This window comes from Clytia hemisphaerica, unplaced genomic scaffold (assembly GCF_902728285.1).
Source record: "Clytia hemisphaerica strain Z4C2 unplaced genomic scaffold, Clytia hemisphaerica genome assembly, whole genome shotgun sequence".
Classification (NCBI taxonomy): domain Eukaryota; kingdom Metazoa; phylum Cnidaria; class Hydrozoa; order Leptothecata; family Clytiidae; genus Clytia; species Clytia hemisphaerica.
Window position 1 is genome coordinate 1,419,098 of NW_027103286.1, and position 17,656 is coordinate 1,436,753.

The 17,656-nt window shown below is 36.5% G+C and overlaps 1 protein-coding gene across 1 annotated transcript in view; it reads left to right on the top strand.

Moving 5' to 3' along the window:
* The first annotated feature begins 3,487 nt into the window (after window positions 1-3,487).
* LOC136806333 (rabankyrin-5-like) overlaps window positions 3,488-17,656 on the top strand; it is a 65,410-nt gene continuing 51,241 nt past the window's right edge. Inside the window, exons 1-10 of the mRNA XM_067062892.1 lie at window positions 3,488-3,726; window positions 7,653-7,689; window positions 7,953-8,148; window positions 8,746-8,864; window positions 9,859-9,994; window positions 10,465-10,738; window positions 13,401-13,555; window positions 14,110-14,226; window positions 14,900-15,016; window positions 15,591-15,659. Of these exons, the coding sequence (XP_066918993.1) occupies window positions 7,686-7,689; window positions 7,953-8,148; window positions 8,746-8,864; window positions 9,859-9,994; window positions 10,465-10,738; window positions 13,401-13,555; window positions 14,110-14,226; window positions 14,900-15,016; window positions 15,591-15,659 (1,187 nt within the window). The 5' untranslated portion in view covers window positions 3,488-3,726; window positions 7,653-7,685. The remainder of the gene's footprint in view (window positions 3,727-7,652; window positions 7,690-7,952; window positions 8,149-8,745; window positions 8,865-9,858; window positions 9,995-10,464; window positions 10,739-13,400; window positions 13,556-14,109; window positions 14,227-14,899; window positions 15,017-15,590; window positions 15,660-17,656) is intronic.

Sequence of the window (17,656 nt, forward strand, 5' to 3'; positions counted from 1 at the left end):
GTTGAGAATATGTTATAGATAGAGATCTCCCATCTCCAGGGAAGGAGTTGATTTCGTAGGTAGACAATTTACGTTTTTCTTAAATATGAAGCTAAGTTTTTCTGAGACTAGGCATGCCATTGAAACAAAGGCAATAGATCTATTCATGATATGCACCACTGCAATGACTTCACGGAATTATGCAACCTTTCTGTTTTTGTTCCACCCAAAAAGTGACGTATTGGGTGGAAAATTCTAAAATTTCTCATAAGACTCTCCAGTGGTGCATATCATGAATTGTTGCGAAGCCTGAACACAGCTTTCTTAAATAAATATAAGAGTTGCGTTTTTTTGCACTTTCTGTGATATTAAAACCTCTCCCGATAACCAGAGATATTAGAATTTTATGCCATAATATTTGACCCTTAGAGTTGAGACAACCAATTTTTTAAACCTAGTCCACGACAGCATTTAGATTTAAATTTTTCTTGATCTCAAAATAAGAGACTCTAATTAAACGTTTGGGATCTATTTATGAACAAAATTTAAAATGCTTGTGATCACTATATGCACGCTGCCTAACTAACAAAAATGTAAATTTTATTTGAAAAACAATTTGAAATAATATAATCAACTAAAAATATTTATTGATTAGTATTCGTTCAACTTTATCTTTGGCCTTCTGCTATTTCTCATCAGATACATTTTCTTAGTTGCATAGACTACAATATTAGACTCGACCAAAAAAGTTTGATGCTTTTGATTATTTTGTGATTAAAGGTTTTATTTTTACATAAGTGTTCCCGTTTCATATCAGACACATATTTCATATCAGGACAGTGTCTGTCTATTGTTATATGCTGATATAAACAAAAATATTTTCTTTTCCGCTTTTTGACCAATCTTGCTCCACATCCGTGTCAATCCAATGCGAAAAAGCTTGTGAATTAAAATTGATGAGTAAGCAAACGATATCACTCTTATTTAAAAACAAAACCTTTAATTATCAAATTTTTCACAAACATGTTTTTCGTTATTTCGAATACAGTGAAAGGGAAGATTAAACTTCAGTTTTTTGTTGGATTTACGTAAAAAATTCTTAGGATTTCTATGTTTCGGTAAATTTTACTGAAAAAAACTGAAAATTATGACATTCCGTACCAACCTGGTTTCAGCATAGTCCGGTCTGGACTGGTCTGGTTTCTTTCCATGTTTCTTACTTGAACTTCCGTTGAGAAGTTTTTTTGCTCACTTTTTGATCATGTGATTAAATCTTAAACCGAACCCAAGAGGAGTACTTACTATTTTCATCTTTTTATACATATTAATTAACAAAGGAAAAAGCTAACAAAAAGTTCAAACAATAGGCTTCCAGAACAGTGTTTTTATAAGGACTATGGTTTTAGAGTTGGTGTTAAAAGAACCCTGAGATCCTCATGCTAGGTTTTGAGCAACCTCGTGCCCGTGTATCCCAGGCTTTATTTACACTACTGATGGACGCCAGAGATAATACCCAGGGCATTATTTAGCGCATATAGTTAAAGCATAACAAAGCTGATAATGCGCAGGGAACGAGGCTGGGTTTTGGGTTGCCACGGCAACCACTTCGGGCTTTTTCATAGACTTAAATGACGCTGATAAGTCGCCTGGGGTGAAATGGCAGTTGATGGTACTATAATTGGTCAGGGGACTTTGGAATATATAGTTATATCGACGTATCCTTTCAATATCGGACAAAAATGGGATTGCTAGGTATTTGGTCGTTTTTCAAAATTTCAAGTTCGCTCGCGAGAATGGTCATGGTCAATGATCATCAGCCCCACCCTTTAATGTTTTATTTGGTGTTTTGATTTGGGAGGGGTTTATTGGCCTGCTTTTCTGCCATCAAAAAATATCGCTTCTGTGTTGCCAGTGTTCACTGAGAGCTTGTAATAGAACCAAGCACTAAGGTAAATCCGGGGGGGGTACTAGGGTTGGCGAATGAGCGGTATTCGGACGGGACCTCCGAATAAACCGACCCTTAGTATAAAGGGACTGATTTTTGCTGAAAAGTTGCTTTTTTTTGGTAAATTTTCTTCAATTTTTCGAGCTGTGTTTCGAGGCCTTCTTTCATCAATGATCGAGGGTTTTTTGCACTTTAAACAATAACAGTAGAAGGCGCTGTGGTATAGTGGTCATTGACCTTGGTTGCTGCACAGGCGACTGAGGTTCGTTTCCCACTTGCAGAGGTTCACTTGGTAAGTGAAAGAATCTTTTCCCGGGCCAAGCAATGCATGTGAGGGGAATTTGGTAGTCAGTTCAAGGTACTGACGGGGCTAATCGAAAGCGCCTATAGTTGCGAAAATGGACCTCTAAGCCTCCTGCGACTCAACCAAATAGAAAAATAGAAACAGTGTCATCTGTGTTATATATATATGACAAAAGTTTTTGATCGACCAAAACTCCACCAAAAACCGCTTGGCAAATTTACTTCTTTATAGCAACCTCTTCTAAAATAAAATCCGAAAAAAAAGAGACACAGTTTCCGTACAAGAAACTTCATATTGCGATTTGAAAAATAGATATGATCTTAGTCCCGAGGGGGGGGGGCTAGGCAACTAGGGTGACCCTTACCTTAGCAAGAGAAACTTTTTAAAAAAAATTTCTGTGATTTTTGAAAAATTCCCTATCCTTTAGAGAGACTTTTTTACAATTTTTTCACCCTTAGAGAGATTAATTAATTTTTTTCTGATTTTTGCAACCCTGCCTTAAAGAGACTTTGCAAGGTGAAAAAACAGACCCCACCCTCGAAAACCAGGGTCACATAGCCCACTGATGCTATTGTGCTGATGGGCGCATTGACGTGGGACATACGTATTTTTCCTCTGTACAGTCCTCGGCTCTCTTGCGTCGTAAATACGTGGCCCCTGGGTCGAGGGTGAATAGACCCTTGTCTGCACATACCAGCACCCATTTTTGCCCTAAGTACTCCCGGGTTTTAAATATGGTCTATCTATTAATCCATTTTCAAGTCATATTTTGTCATATGGCATGGGGCCCCCAGCAGAACCCTTTCCTTTTCTAGAGCTGATTATGCGTGATATGCTTGAAGAAGCAATCAAGACCTGCTTGAAGGATAGAAACCTATCTTCTTTACCGCGGCTAATCAAAAATATTGGGTGTGTTTTTCAAATACCCGCCCGTTGAAGATGGGCGTTTGAAATAGCTTAGAAACTGCTCTCTCTAAATAGCTCCGGTTTGCTGCTCATTTCCAAAAGCTTCAGATTTTAAAAGTGATTTCACAGGCAACAAAATACGAAATAACAAACTGTAGGCATCATCATGGACTTTTTCTTTGATGAAGCTAAACTAGGTCACAGTGTGGATGTAAACCACACTGAAACGACCGCCTTCCATCACGCATCACGTTCGCGAAAGAGCGCGCACACATTATTAACGCCTACATGTCATCTGCAGTACATTTTAGATTATTCATTGAAATCAGATTACAATATAGTCCTTTTTCATGTCTTGATTATTCAATTCCGAATAAAAGACATTCAGGGGAAAAAAAGAGAAACACCTGGGTAATCTAGTTAAAAAAACCGAAAGTAAATGGTAGACAAAGTAATGAGCCAAGGCAAAACGAGATTAGCGTACCACTATGAAAGAAACCGCCTCCGGCGGTCGATGAAATCTTTACTCCTGAAAAACAAGCACCAATCTCATTATTTCTACAAATAATAAAAGAAGAAGAGGGTTGAGAAGGTATACTGCCATTCTTATAATATTATTATTAATAAACATTATATTAAATCATCATGATTCACGTTTTAAAATAGATAGATACCATCCGTGAAGTCCGGTAACACCTGGTAACTTGCAATGTTACATCAGTGGAGGGATACTTGCATAGCCATCAAATGACTGACCAGTCAAAGCAGCAAAATTTCAAAACAAATGAACTGCGCAGTTCTGCTTTATATACCATTTTTGCATCGTTTTGATTTAACTTTGTATTTTAATGACCAGTCAGGTAAGGTCATTAATTTGAAGGCTATGCATGCTAGCCTAAGACCCTGCCAGTACACGGAGATTCTGACATTCTGGTATATTTATTGTCCGGTGCCAAAATAACTGGAAAAATCAGTGTTTGGTGTACTTTACTTGCGAGTGAAAAAATTGCAATGTAGTGTGTATATCATATACTGTCAAGTGCTCTAACTTGGAACGATTGGTCGAAACATGGGACTGTTGATATCTGGCCTGTATTTTCACTTACTGTTAAATCTCTTTGACAACAAATTTGTTTTGATAACTCCACCAAGTTTATCAATCATACTTTCTGTCATAACATGTCACAATAACTTTCACTGATAACGTGCCCTTTTTAACTTACTTTTTTGTTTTCACCAGTGCATCACAAACCGCCATATAAACAAAATTCAACATTCTCACGAAAGTTGTCTTTTTTATTTCCCAAACATTCGTCTTAAGCGTTCACTTCCACAATAATTTATGTAAATTGCAATTTCGGTCAGTCCACAGTCGGCTTCAACATATACACGTGTTTTTATTTACGTGGCCGAAGTGTCTACTAAAACAATCCAGGGTAAGTGGCTTTTCTAGGGCTTCGTTTATCGTGCAATTTTTGCGTCACACAAACTTTTTTGGGCACTCGTAATAATGCTGGTGTTTTGATGCGCTTCTGTGCGATCAAAATATCGCTGTTTGTGACACACTGTTCATTCAAAATAACCGGACGCTGATTGGAGAATTAGAGAACGCCTGCTGCCTAGCCGCCTATCGCCCGATGGGATTAATAAATAACAAGTGTGTATATTGCTGCCGCACAAGTGACGCCAAACGCTCCATCGTTTTGCCACTAATTTGGTCTTCTTCGTTCCAGACATTCGCATGTGGACAGTCCAGTGTAGTCCGGTGCGCTTTTGAAAATAACTTAAAAAATCATCGAACACGGGGAAAATTACACCGGAATGGTTTTGATAAGTATTTTGTAAATTTGTTGCAGAAATTCCAGACTTTCTTGAAAGCAATTTGCTACAGAAATTCCATGTCGTCCATTGGGGGGTATCAGATAAAAACTGGAATGGTCCAAATAACCTTTTTTAACCTACTCATTATTATGATATAAACACTGGTATTCTGGTATAGGACAATTGTGTAGTGATCACAGCATAAGGATTGGGTCTAACAGAACAAACTTTGAAATCAATAGCCGTGGTGGCAGTCAATTTTAGACCGATTTTTGAAAACACAAGTCAAAATAGTCATTTGGGAGAATTTGATGGCCTATAGAATAACAAATTACTCCAGCCCAGACTGTACTAATCAATAAATTCGATTATCAAGTGATCGATAATGATCTGATCAAAGTAATCGAACTCGACTACATATCGATTAACAATTGAATTTCGAGTGAGTATTCAATCACTTTCTTAACAACCCTTCGAAGACTCGATAATCATTCGAGTACTTTGATTGTTATTGATGACTTGCGATAACTTTGATAACCAATTGATTACTTCCATAACCAATTAATTACTTTGATAACCAATTGATTACTTCGATAACCAATTACTATCATATATATTTAAGAAAAACGCCATTTTGTGTGCCTTCGCCCTGGGTTTCCTCAAGTAATTCATATCGTGCATTCTGGTTGGTCGGAGAAAACGAAAGTGGTTTTAGCACGTGAATTGCGTGTTTTATTAATTGGTGAGATAAACTCCATTTCAAATTATTTTGACGCGCTGCTACAGGAATCATATTTTACAAAATCGAAGGTATTTGATACAATCGAGTATTGCTATAATCAAAACAGTTGATTGAATAATAATAGTCAGGTCTGCTTCCTTGGTCTTTTTTTCCTGATCAACACAAACAAACTTTCTGTCTTGCGTTTACTCTTTCTTTCCCAACAAATTTCGCTTTTGGTTGCAAGTAATGAACCTCTTGTACAGGGTGTCTACGAGACCTTGAAAACCTTGAAAACCTTGAAAATCCCCCAAAAAAATCCATAGACACCCTGTTGTAGCTTTATCTAAATAAATCTTGTTGAAACCTTCTGTCAGATTTCATTCTTGTGGCGTTACAGGAAATGACGCTGTTCGTAACTATCTTTGATTGATATTTTTGTTGTTGATGTGTGTGTTCAAACTGTAGAAATAAATAACAAAGGTCTATGAGTATTGTGTTTATAAAAAATAAGTCTAAGTTCAAAAATGAAAATGTCTGAATTCAATGAAAAAGTATAAGTCTGATTGAAAAATGAAAAAGTATAAGTCTGATTGAAAAAGTTCTTAAATGAAAATAAAGGCTTGAATGAAATACTGAACCTATGAATCATGTCAAGGCAAGGCCCTAATGTATCAGTGTGAACTGAAAGAACAAAACAAAATGGCTGCCTGAAAGCAAAAACAAGATGGCTGCCAAAGAACAAGAACAAAAAATGAAACCTACCAGGTAGCCAATATAAAAATGCTGTGAATGAATTGACTATTGATTGACTTGAGTTGAAGTTGAACATTGACACATTGAATTGTAAATTACTTTAAGGTTAGAGCCTTATGAATTATGATGCCATTATGGTCAGTCAGCATGACATGACACAAAATGGTAGCTCTGAGGTGTGACTGAAGTGAGGCCTTAAATAGACTGAGTTCATTCTGTGACATGATACTGAAAATGAGGCCATGGAAACCAGGTGTGCCTAACATACTAAAATATAGCCTAGTCTAGCTAGCCTAGCCTAATGGCACACAAATGAGATAAGTTACAGTAAGTATATGATAAATAAACACTATTTCCAAGGTGCAACAAATTTTTGTTTCATGATTTATAAATTAAATTTTGTACTTTTTATTTTTGTTTTTGAAATATATTTTGATAAAAGTCACTTAACAATTCTGTACGTTTTTTATCCACATGGTGAACTGGTTTCCCCGATTTCCTGATAATTAAAAATTTGAACTTTCCTGTGGATGCGACAAAATATTTACCGTATTTTAACACTATATAATCTAGATATCAAATATCAAATTTGATTCTCTTTTGCTCGTATTTCTAAATTTCAAGATAAAGGGAACTATTTACAAATTATTTGAGTAAAAAATGAACGACGGTAAAACCTTCGTCATTCATCTCAATCCAGACTCAAAATAATGCATTTTTCCGATACTGTAGACCTTTTCACCTTTAACCCACTATATATATTGAATTACATTCAACAACAGTCATGCTTATTCTAAACTGCCCATAGGACTGAAATGATTATAAATTGCCCTAACTAAAACCTTGTGGGACTATCCAATACAAATGATTTGACTGGTTTCAGTCCTGCTGATGGGAGCAGAGCTGTCAAATGTTCAATAAAATAGGCTTAATTTTTTCTAAAATGCTTTTTTCATAATCATAATAGCTGTTGATATACTTCAAAAGGCCCTAATTGGTATATTACATTACAGTACGATTCATTAAAATCTCTATACTGGAGATTTTTATTACAAAAAAGTACACCAAGGGTTTAATATACCGAACTTGTGTTTTCAAGGAAAAGCCTACCTTGTAAGTTTTTATAACTTTATGTACGTTGAGTTTAAGACCCTAGTTGTAACCTTTTTGGAATGTTATAGAAAACTGCTGACCTACCTGTTTTTTATTTCTTATTTTAGGTTCCAATAACCCAGAATTAATTCCAATACATAATGGGTATGTATGCTGTGCTTTTCATTGTTAAATATTTACTTCACATTTACTACTATACTAATTTTAAGAGAACCTTTGGTTTGTTTTTGAGCCCAGTGTTATTAGCAAATTGTGTTACATTGGATCTTTTCAAATTCCAGAGAACGAATTTTGAAGCCTCTTCCCCTTTTTATGGTAGATAAATTAGTTTAATAGTCTTTATTGTTCAACAGGTACATAGAACAACAAACAAACCTAGTTTTTACCTCATTCTCTATTTATTACAGGTGACAGTGAAGCTGCCAAACTACAGAAACATCTCAATTTATTACGCCAAGAATATGTTAAATTACAAAATAAAACGCTTGATCTGGAACAAAAATTAGCAGCGGTGTCAGCTACTTCTGGAAATGTCTCTGAGGACACCTATGCATCACAGCTGTTGAAAACATCAAACGATTTACACGATAAAGAAACCTTCACGTAAATATTCAATTTAGTAGGGTTCCCCCTTAGCTTCTCGCTACATCTTAGGACTAGACCAAACTGATTTGATTCAAAAGTACAATGTATTTAAAACAAGGAGGACCCAAATAAGGCTGGTGAAAATTTTCTTGACAATTTGAGCTAACTGTACGATAAGACAAGGACTAGAAAACAGCTTGAAAATCTGCCCTTATTTTCCCTTACAGTCACTATTAGGTAAAATACATTGTTCAATATTCTTTACTGATTATTAGCATATGTTTTGACTGTCCTTTGCCAATTATGTGTTTGATCCAGTTGTGAGCTTTGCCTATAATGACTCTCCCTTTACAATTTTAAGTCTGTGCAATTTAATCTCTTGAGGGTTATAAAAGAAATCATTTCTAACCTTTCAGAATCAACTCAAACCAATGTAATGAAAAAATATAATAAAATGATGAATGTTCCATCTGGCTCCATGGCTGCCCAAATTTCGGTGCCATGCAAGTTGTACAAACTGGAAAAAATTGTTTGCTCATTCTGCTTTGTTTCTACGTCTGCTTTTATAAGATCAAATAAAATCTTTAAATTTTATTTTTTTATCAATATTTGTAGGGACATTACAGTTTCTTTCTCTGGAAAGAAAGTCAGGGCACATAGAGTGATTCTGGCAGCAAGAAGTAAAAAATGGTGCACTGGAGATTTAGCTGACCAAAATGAAATTGAGCTGGAAGGTATCACTGACCTTTATATAACCCTGGACCAAGCAATATCTGCCATCTTTGATTGGAGTTTTTTTAGAATTGGTACCCAAGGAGAAGCCATTGCAATGCTAAAAATTAACGTCTAACGCCGCTACATCATCAAAATAATTTGAGGATGCAGTTACACCGCTATCGAGTAGTGCCACCATTAGGTTACCAATTTTCAAAAAACTTCGATCAAAGATTTTGCTTGGCTGGGATTGAGAAGCTTTGTCCAGGGATATATAAAGGTCACTCGAAGGTATCCATCATATATCGTTCATATTTGAAATTCATTTGTTTATAGCATACTATCACAAATTTTGCTATGAGGCAGTTATTTAATCTTGCAGTGTTGCCATTTGACATAGATAAAAGCTCTAAATTTATACGTCGCAAACCCTAGTTAATAAAGTGTAATGAGGTGGTAGGGTAAAATTCACATGCAAGGGAAATATCCATACGCAGACACGTGTTTCATCCTTCCAAGGACTCATCAGTGAAGCTCCAGTAAACCAGCATAGAATGCTGTGGTCACCAGAGTGCTCAAAATGCTTGTTGATGGGTGTTGAGCTTTGCATAATCGTTTGGGGATGAGAGATATAAGCATGAGCATGAGCCAGAATTATTATCTTAGTGTATCTTGGGCCAATTCCTAAGCTGAAGTTACATGTATGTCCATTTTTGCTGTTGACATAACTTCCTTTTATTACATAGTCCATTCAATTATGGACATAAGATGAATTTATCTCAAGAGCAAAAATTTATGGACTGGGGAGCCAAAAAATAAAAAAATAAAAAATTTCAAAAATTGGACATAACTCCTTTTTATTCTACAGCGACGAAATGAGACCTCTAATTTATCATTATTGAATTTTATTTTTAACGAGAAAAGTGACGAATCTCAAATAACTTTGAATATTTCAGTAGTACAGTTGCTTTTGAATTTCGAAAAGTAATCTCACTTATTCTGTCTCACTCCTAGAAGCCAGTGTAGAAGTGGGTACAGCGCTCATGAAATGGGTGTACACTGACAAAGCAGATATAAGGACGGATGAGTCTTTCATCATGGATCTGGTGCGCGTGGCAAATAGATACTCTCTCGGTGGACTAAGGAACAGGTATTTATTATTTAAATTGTTCTGGAGTGATCATAAATACATTCTTTACTACAATTTCCATAAATATTATCTCTTTTACAACTTTTATTATATATCTGTTCTATCTAGACGTGAGGGGATCCAAAAATAATTAAAGTCTCTTGTTACACTGTGTACACTTTCTCAGGGTGATCATACTGAAATTTTTACAACCATGAATACCATTTCTTTTAAAACCGTCATGCCTCTGTTGTTTTCAGGTGTAAGAAGATCATAATTTTAGCCTAAGCACCTTTGCCAAACTGACGTAGTCTTTTAGCCTCAGAACTCTTGCTAAATGGATATATTCCTAACAACAGGCTCCATGCAAAACATTTTTCATACCCCTATTGTTTCCAGGTGTGAGATAATCATAATTTTATCCTCAGAACTGGCGTATTCTTAACAACAGGCTCCATGCAAAGCATTGTTATTCTTCATATTGTTTCCAGGTGTGAGAGAATCTTAATGTCATCAGTATCTGTCTCAAATTGTATACGTTTCTATCAAACGGCTGAAGATATTGGAGCTACAGAATTGAAAAAATATTGTGCAGAGATCATCACAAATCATTGGGATGACTTGGAGACTAAAGACTTCGTCGGGATGAGTGCACCACTTTTATACGATATGTTTAAATCGAAATCAAATTTTCCACTTCACTTTGCTGTACGACATCATAGAGAAGATATTGTGTTTCTATACCTTATTGAATTTAATCTACAGGTAATAATTTTGTGTCTTTCTTTCTATTCATGATATGCACCATTGCAATGTCTTCCGTTCCACCCAATAGCTGATTGGTTGAAAGTGACGTATTGACTGATTTTACGTCATTTCCAACCAATGAGCTATTGGTTCTGTGACGTAATGTCAGAAGACATTGCAGTGGTGCATATCATGAATTTACAATCTTCTACAAAATATCACCCTTGCAAATCAACTAAGATTCTCCCCTCCCCTTTAAACAAAATTGTCTTTGAAAACCTCCTAGGGCTGCCTAGGGTTGCCCGCTAACCATCGATCTTTCTATAATTGCTTAACGTTAAACAGAGGCATTACCAGTCAACCCACGATCTTGTATGCACACTACAGTCGAATTGTCTACCTTTACACTACAGTGCGCTTATCTATCTACTGGGTGTACCAGAAAAAAATCCTCCTCTTTGAAGTGAAATTTCTTGAGTTCTATGATTGTTTTAGTAAAAATTCAAAACTTTATTTTTGTAGAACTCTGAGTTTCATGCGTACAATCATCAGCTACAGTACATACAAAATGATCTAATGTGTTGAAAAATTACATCTTGAGGAAAAATCGTAAAGTCGTAAAAGGTCGTAAAAATCGGTGAAATAAATTGAAGTAATAAATAGAACAAAAGGAAATTCTTAAGGGTCCGTCTGTCTTTTGACTTGCAATTAGCCAGCATGAATTTATTCATATGTCGGCATTTAGAAACAATTTCTGAGCGTTTATTGAGAAGTTCGGGCTTATTTTCGTAGCGAAGAATTTCTAACTTTTCTTGCAAGCACAAACGGCAAACTTTCGAAGTGTTAGAATATGATTTTACCCGTTTCATGATAGACCATTTAAGATTTGGCAAGGCATTTTTATCTTTTAAACTCCAGACGTACGTCGAAAGGGTAGTTTTGTTTTTGTATTTGACATTGGTGATGGATAGTTTTATGATTGTTTTATGATGATTTGACACCCTAATTTTCGCTTTTTTTCAACTTTTTTGAAAAGTAATATTTTAGCATTTATGCCATAACTTTTGATGTAGTTAATGAGGCCCCCCAGCGGACCCAAATTTCACGCATTCACGCAAAAAATTTTCACAATTCACGCATTCACGCAAGTTTTTCTCGAAATTCACGCAAACCCAATTTTTTGGGAATTCAGGGAAATTTTCGGAAAAAATCGGGGAAAATGTCAAAAGTAGAGGTCTTGCACATTTCGCTAAGTTACGTAATTTACGTAATTTAACGTATCGCAATAGTAAGTGAAAAGAAATGCGCCGCAGGCGCGCGAATTTTTGTACAAATAAAAGCTTAAACATTATCAAAAGTAGGTCACACAAACTCGAGTATGACACCATGATGCTTAGCTCAGGGATAAGGAGGCGCAACCATGGTTTACGCAGAGAGGAAATTTTTGCATTTCTGTCCACTCGCGTTTGGCTAAAAATGCTCTCTTTAACACCATTGAAAAATAATGTAGTCTAAATTCGTTAGAGGCAAGGTACGATCGCTTGATAGCTTGTAAAATGAGGTAAAAGAATGAACATTTGTTGCGAGCGAAGCGATCAAAAAAAATTAAAAAGAAATGTTTTAATCAGGGCTCACGAATTAATTTCTTAACGTGGAGGGGCTGAAAACATAGTGACTAAGGAGGCGCAACCATGTTTTGCGCCGACAGGAGAAAATTTCTATTTTAACCCTCTGATGTGCTTAAATACGACTCCATTTCAGACTAATTTTGCCAAGAAATCAGGTTATCGAAAGTCTACATCATGGGTACAAATTTATTTTAAGTTTCTTTTTATTTGCAAAAGTGGTGAAGTCATGGCCGCCTCCTGCCCCAGTGGCTCTGGCCCTGGCCCTGGATCACTCATCATGCATAACCATGGTTTTATCTTAAACAAACACTTTCAAGGGGGCAAATTAGAGTTATTTAAGATTCGAGTGCCAATACATGTTTTGCCCGAGCGAAAAAATCTGGAAATTTAAGGTGTCTAGATTGCTAGAAAGCGCATCTAAATCATGAATCGTTTTATAAAATAGAGAATTTGAAAGTTGCTGATTCTTTTGTGCACCTTCACCTGGCATCCCTTGAATTTGGGATAGGTGCGCACCTTAGGGTTTTCTACAAACTGTGAAAAGGAAAAATTCACGCGTTCACGTAAAAAACAGGGCAGATTCACGCATTCACGCAATAGAAATATGGATTTTCACGTTCACGCAAGTTTTTTCAATTCACGCATTCACGCAATTTTTTTTCGATTTTCACGCATTCACGCAACCAAAAATGCCCATTCACGCATTCACGCAAACCGCTGGGGGGCCCCGTTAATCAAATTTGACAAACAACCCCTCAAAATTTAAGTTTATTCTTCCTCTTTCCTCAAAAGGATCGATTCTTCAACAGTTCATAGAATTCAAGAAATATTACTTCAAAGAGGGGGGCTTTTTTCTGGGACACCCGATACAAGTTAAATACTTTTAACCTTGTGAGTGAAGATAGAGAGTTCATCACCATATTTCCCTAACACCCTGCCTGGAAGAGCTTGGGATTCGAACACAGTCCATTGCGGTGAAAGTCTGTGATCGAAACCTTCACACTACCAATCGGCAACCAACTTTTAACCTTGTCTTCATCTTTATTCGACAGCTGCCAGGAAAACTGAACGAAGTAGAACCTGAAACTGGTCTTACTCCTTTACAAATCGCACTGAACGAACGTCAAGAGAGCATAGCAAACACACTGGTACAACATAACTGTGATATCAATTCGCCAAACTCTGAGGGGAAGACACTATTGCACAGGTATGACACTCGTTTGCCTGGATACCAGTAGCGTGGTGGCAGGGGGGAGGCAGAATTTTCGGAAATTGCCTCCCCAGTTTGCCCGACTTTTTTTCGACCCACCACGCTACTACTGAAAACCTCTATTTATTTCCCTTATACCTTCTCTTTGTTTGCTGAACAGAGAGGTAAGGTGGTAAAAAGTTATTTGTAAAAGGATCTTAAGTGAATTGACACTGAGAAAGCCTTCGGCTCAAAAAATCTCTTTCTATCATAAATCCATATCAAAACGCTTAAATCATAGAGCTTCATAAATCATAGTTTCCTATTTCCAAAATACCGTTTTTATCACATACAAATTTCCCTAAGGACATAAAAAAGCCTCGTAATGAAGATAATAAACAATGCTTCCAAGTTGATCATAATGATGATGTAATTAAGAATCTTTTACAGTATTTTTCAATCTTCAGTATGAGTCGGCTAAGGTTTAAACCAAAAATTTACAGCCTTAAGAAAAGGGTCGCCCTAAACTGCGGTAGCAAATTTACTAACTTTATTTATTTCAAACTTCACAGGTCGATAGAGGATGGAGATAGCTATGCTGCCAACTTCTTGATCAAACAAGGAGCAGACGTGAAGGCAATCACTAGCGACAAGAACGAAACAACATTACACTTAGCTGCTTCCTTTCAGTACGGTTCGATTTTTTTACTTGATTAGATGACTGAAGAGAGTATTGAAGGCCTAATATACACTGGCTCATTGAGACAGGGGTGTATTTAGTATTACCTAGTATTACTACTTAGAAAAGGGAAATTGGGATAGGTAACCTTTTACCTAATATACACTCAACCTGCTTATCCTTAGTTAGGGATCGCTTATGATATTGTGTAACCAGCACTCTTCATTGATACACCCCTATATCAGTTCACATCTTCATAAATACACCTATTTTTTGCGATCTCAAATCGAACCCGAGGAAATTTTACATTTTTCATAGTCAACCAGGTGGATTTTAAGACTTCACTGGCTCATTGAGACAGGGGTGTTTTAGTATTACATACCTATTTCTATTCTAAAGTGAGGCGTATACGAAAGAACTATTAGTATTACATACCTTAAAATGAGGCATTAGCAAAAAAGAAAGGAAAAGGTTTTTAAAAGGGAGGGGTAAGGAATTATAATTATAAGAGTTTTTTTTGTTTAAAAGTCTAATTGACCAGTAAACTTTCTGCAAGACTTGTTTGAGCTTCTCAAAGAAGATTATAAGAATTAGGTTTTCTATGAAACTGATGCGGTGAAAAGTGGGTTATAATGTAATCTTAATGGGTCATGAATCTTAATGATTCCTTTTGTTTCACCCAGACCAATTTCAGTGCGTGCAGGTTCAGGCAAGATTGCCAGTGGAGAAGATATGGCTGGCGTTTGTCGATTGTTACTTGATTACGGTGTCAATATCAACAGCGTGGATGTCAGTGGAAAGTAAGTGTGCTTTTATTTACAACAGAATTATATCATACTCCACTGGAACTATTTTATCTCTTTTTCAAAAAGCAACAAAATGAGCAATATTACTTCGGCAATATGACGCCCCAGGACGATTTACTGCTACTGGTCAGTTTTTTTGCGCTTGAATTTGTGGCGTTAGGCTGCAGTGAAATGTCTTTTAATAGCTTTACTTAATAGCCTCATTTACAAAGGCTGGATTAAATTTCATTGGTAAAATGAAGCTAAACACTTCACTTTCTATGTCAAACTTTCCCTTCTCAGTCAGCCCTGCAAAACATTTTGATCCATGTCAATAATCGCCAGTGAAATCACTACTAACTTACTGCCGCCCCTGTATACTATACTCAGCGATTCCATGTATTTGCAGTTGATTGAGGACGGTAGATTAACTGAAGCGATTTGGAATTACCTGAGACGCAAAACTGAGAACGGTAAAAGTGCTAATTTACCGTCGTCCTCAATTGGTCAGGATCTAGTCAATTAGAACCTTGCCGAGTCCGTCTCAGAAAGACACACATACATATTAACTCGGTCTTATCTTTTGTAGAACGGCCATACATAGATCGATCGAATCAAAAACGGAAGACGTATTTTCAGTTCTTTTAGCTGACAACAAGTAAGTACTATATCTTTTCACCTCCGTTTACCTTTAGGTATGTATAGACTGGGAATCCAGTCGTTTATAACGTTTTTGTTGAAAGCGGGAAATTTTTATGTCGGGATATGGTTAAAATAACTATATTGATGCTCCTGTCAAGTTTTCTACTTCCTAATTTTACTGAGTTAAGTCGTCTAGCATGCTAGACTAAGGTATGTATTAATTCTTTTTTTTTTGAAATTCTTAGATAAAAAATGATGACGGGTGGATTAAAATCGTTTCTCTGCTTTGTCTTTTTCCCCGTTTTAAGGGGTAGATTAAAGTATATAAAGTCGGTGTAAAAGGATTTTAGACAATGACAATTGTTAAAAGCACTTTTTTTGGTTACTGCAATCGGGTTCAAATTTATCACTGATCAAATGCATAGATTTATAAAGTCGAACGGGCTAGATATCGTTCTTTTGCTGAAAAGTGTGCCGGGATTAGGTGGGAAATCCTACCTAAGTCACGTGACATTACGATTTAATTTCAGCGCTTTACCAATCAGAATCGAAAACAATAGCAGCAATATTTTTTGCGATATTCACTTTTTTTGCTTAGAAGAGCTTAAGCACGATATCTAGCCTTTCGGGTTTTATAAACCTATGGTCAAATGATGTTGAAATATCATTAATCTGTGTGTGTCAATTCAATGGCCTCACACAGCTGAACTTATATGACTAGAGGCTTATCCCCTTTCATCATATGATCTGGTACAGGCTAGCAGTAGATCCATGTTTCGTTGGTCGTCGAGAACTCACATGATTAGTACAGGCTAGCAGATTGTTCATTGGTTTTCAAGAACAAGCGTTAAAACGATAGAATAGATCGGTGCTGGACTAATTACCCCTTAAAATACGAAGAGAAACCGAAAATAGGTTAGAAAATAAGTTTATTGGGAATAATTTTAGATTTTTATAAATTTATTCAAAGAAAATAATAGTAGTGGATATGACAAGAAAAATTATATACAATATGCAAAGCAATCGTATCAATATGCAAAGAAACAAACAAAGAAACTTTGTTTCGACATTCTAAACTCACTGAGGTACCATCAAAAGACAAAGCCACTAGCAGGGATCAGGCAATATTCATACAATTTGAATCTCATGCTCTTCATATTGGAGGCCACTTAGATATGTCAACAGCAAGGAGGCCAAAACTTTTGAGTTTGGGCGGATAAGATGCTGTTAGTTTCAAAAGTCCTTTCCACCTTTGGCTGATGAGATATTTAATTAGTCATTGCAATGATATGAGCATAAGGTCCAAAGAACATGAATAGTTCTGTTTCCCTGCTAGTTTCTTTTATTTCATTGATGATCTTCAGAGAGAATAGAATATAGAAACAAATTTTTTTCGTTCCTTTCTTCACATTTCGATACAATTGCTTTTGAAAACTTTGATTTTAGTAGAATCTTTCAAAAAAGTCATTCAATAAGGTATACCACATGGTACGACGTGGTTTCTGATTTTGCCGTGCAGATTCGACCGTATCTTTGTTGGATGATGACCCAGACTCGGCATTATGGTCATTAGAGGGAGTATCATTCAAATGGTCAGGTTGGGCCTGGTTAACATCACAAGCTGATGCTACGTGCTCCATGTGGGCAGATTTTGTCTGCTGGACATCACAGACTGGTGATACGTCCTCCATGTGGGCAGATTTTTTCTGCTGGACATTGCTAACTGATGATACGTGCTCCATGTGGGCAGATTTGGTTTGCTCCACATCACAGACTGATGATACGTCCTCCATGTGGGCAGATTTTGTCTGCTGGACATTGCTAACTGATGATACGTCCTCCATGTGGGCAGATTTGGTCTGCTCCACATCACAGAATGGTGCTACGTGCTCCATGTGGGCAGATTTGGTCTGCTGGACATTGCTAACTGATGATACGTCCTCCATGTGGGCAGATTTGGTTTGCTCCACATCACAGACTGATGCTACGTCCTCCATGTGGGCAGATTTGGTC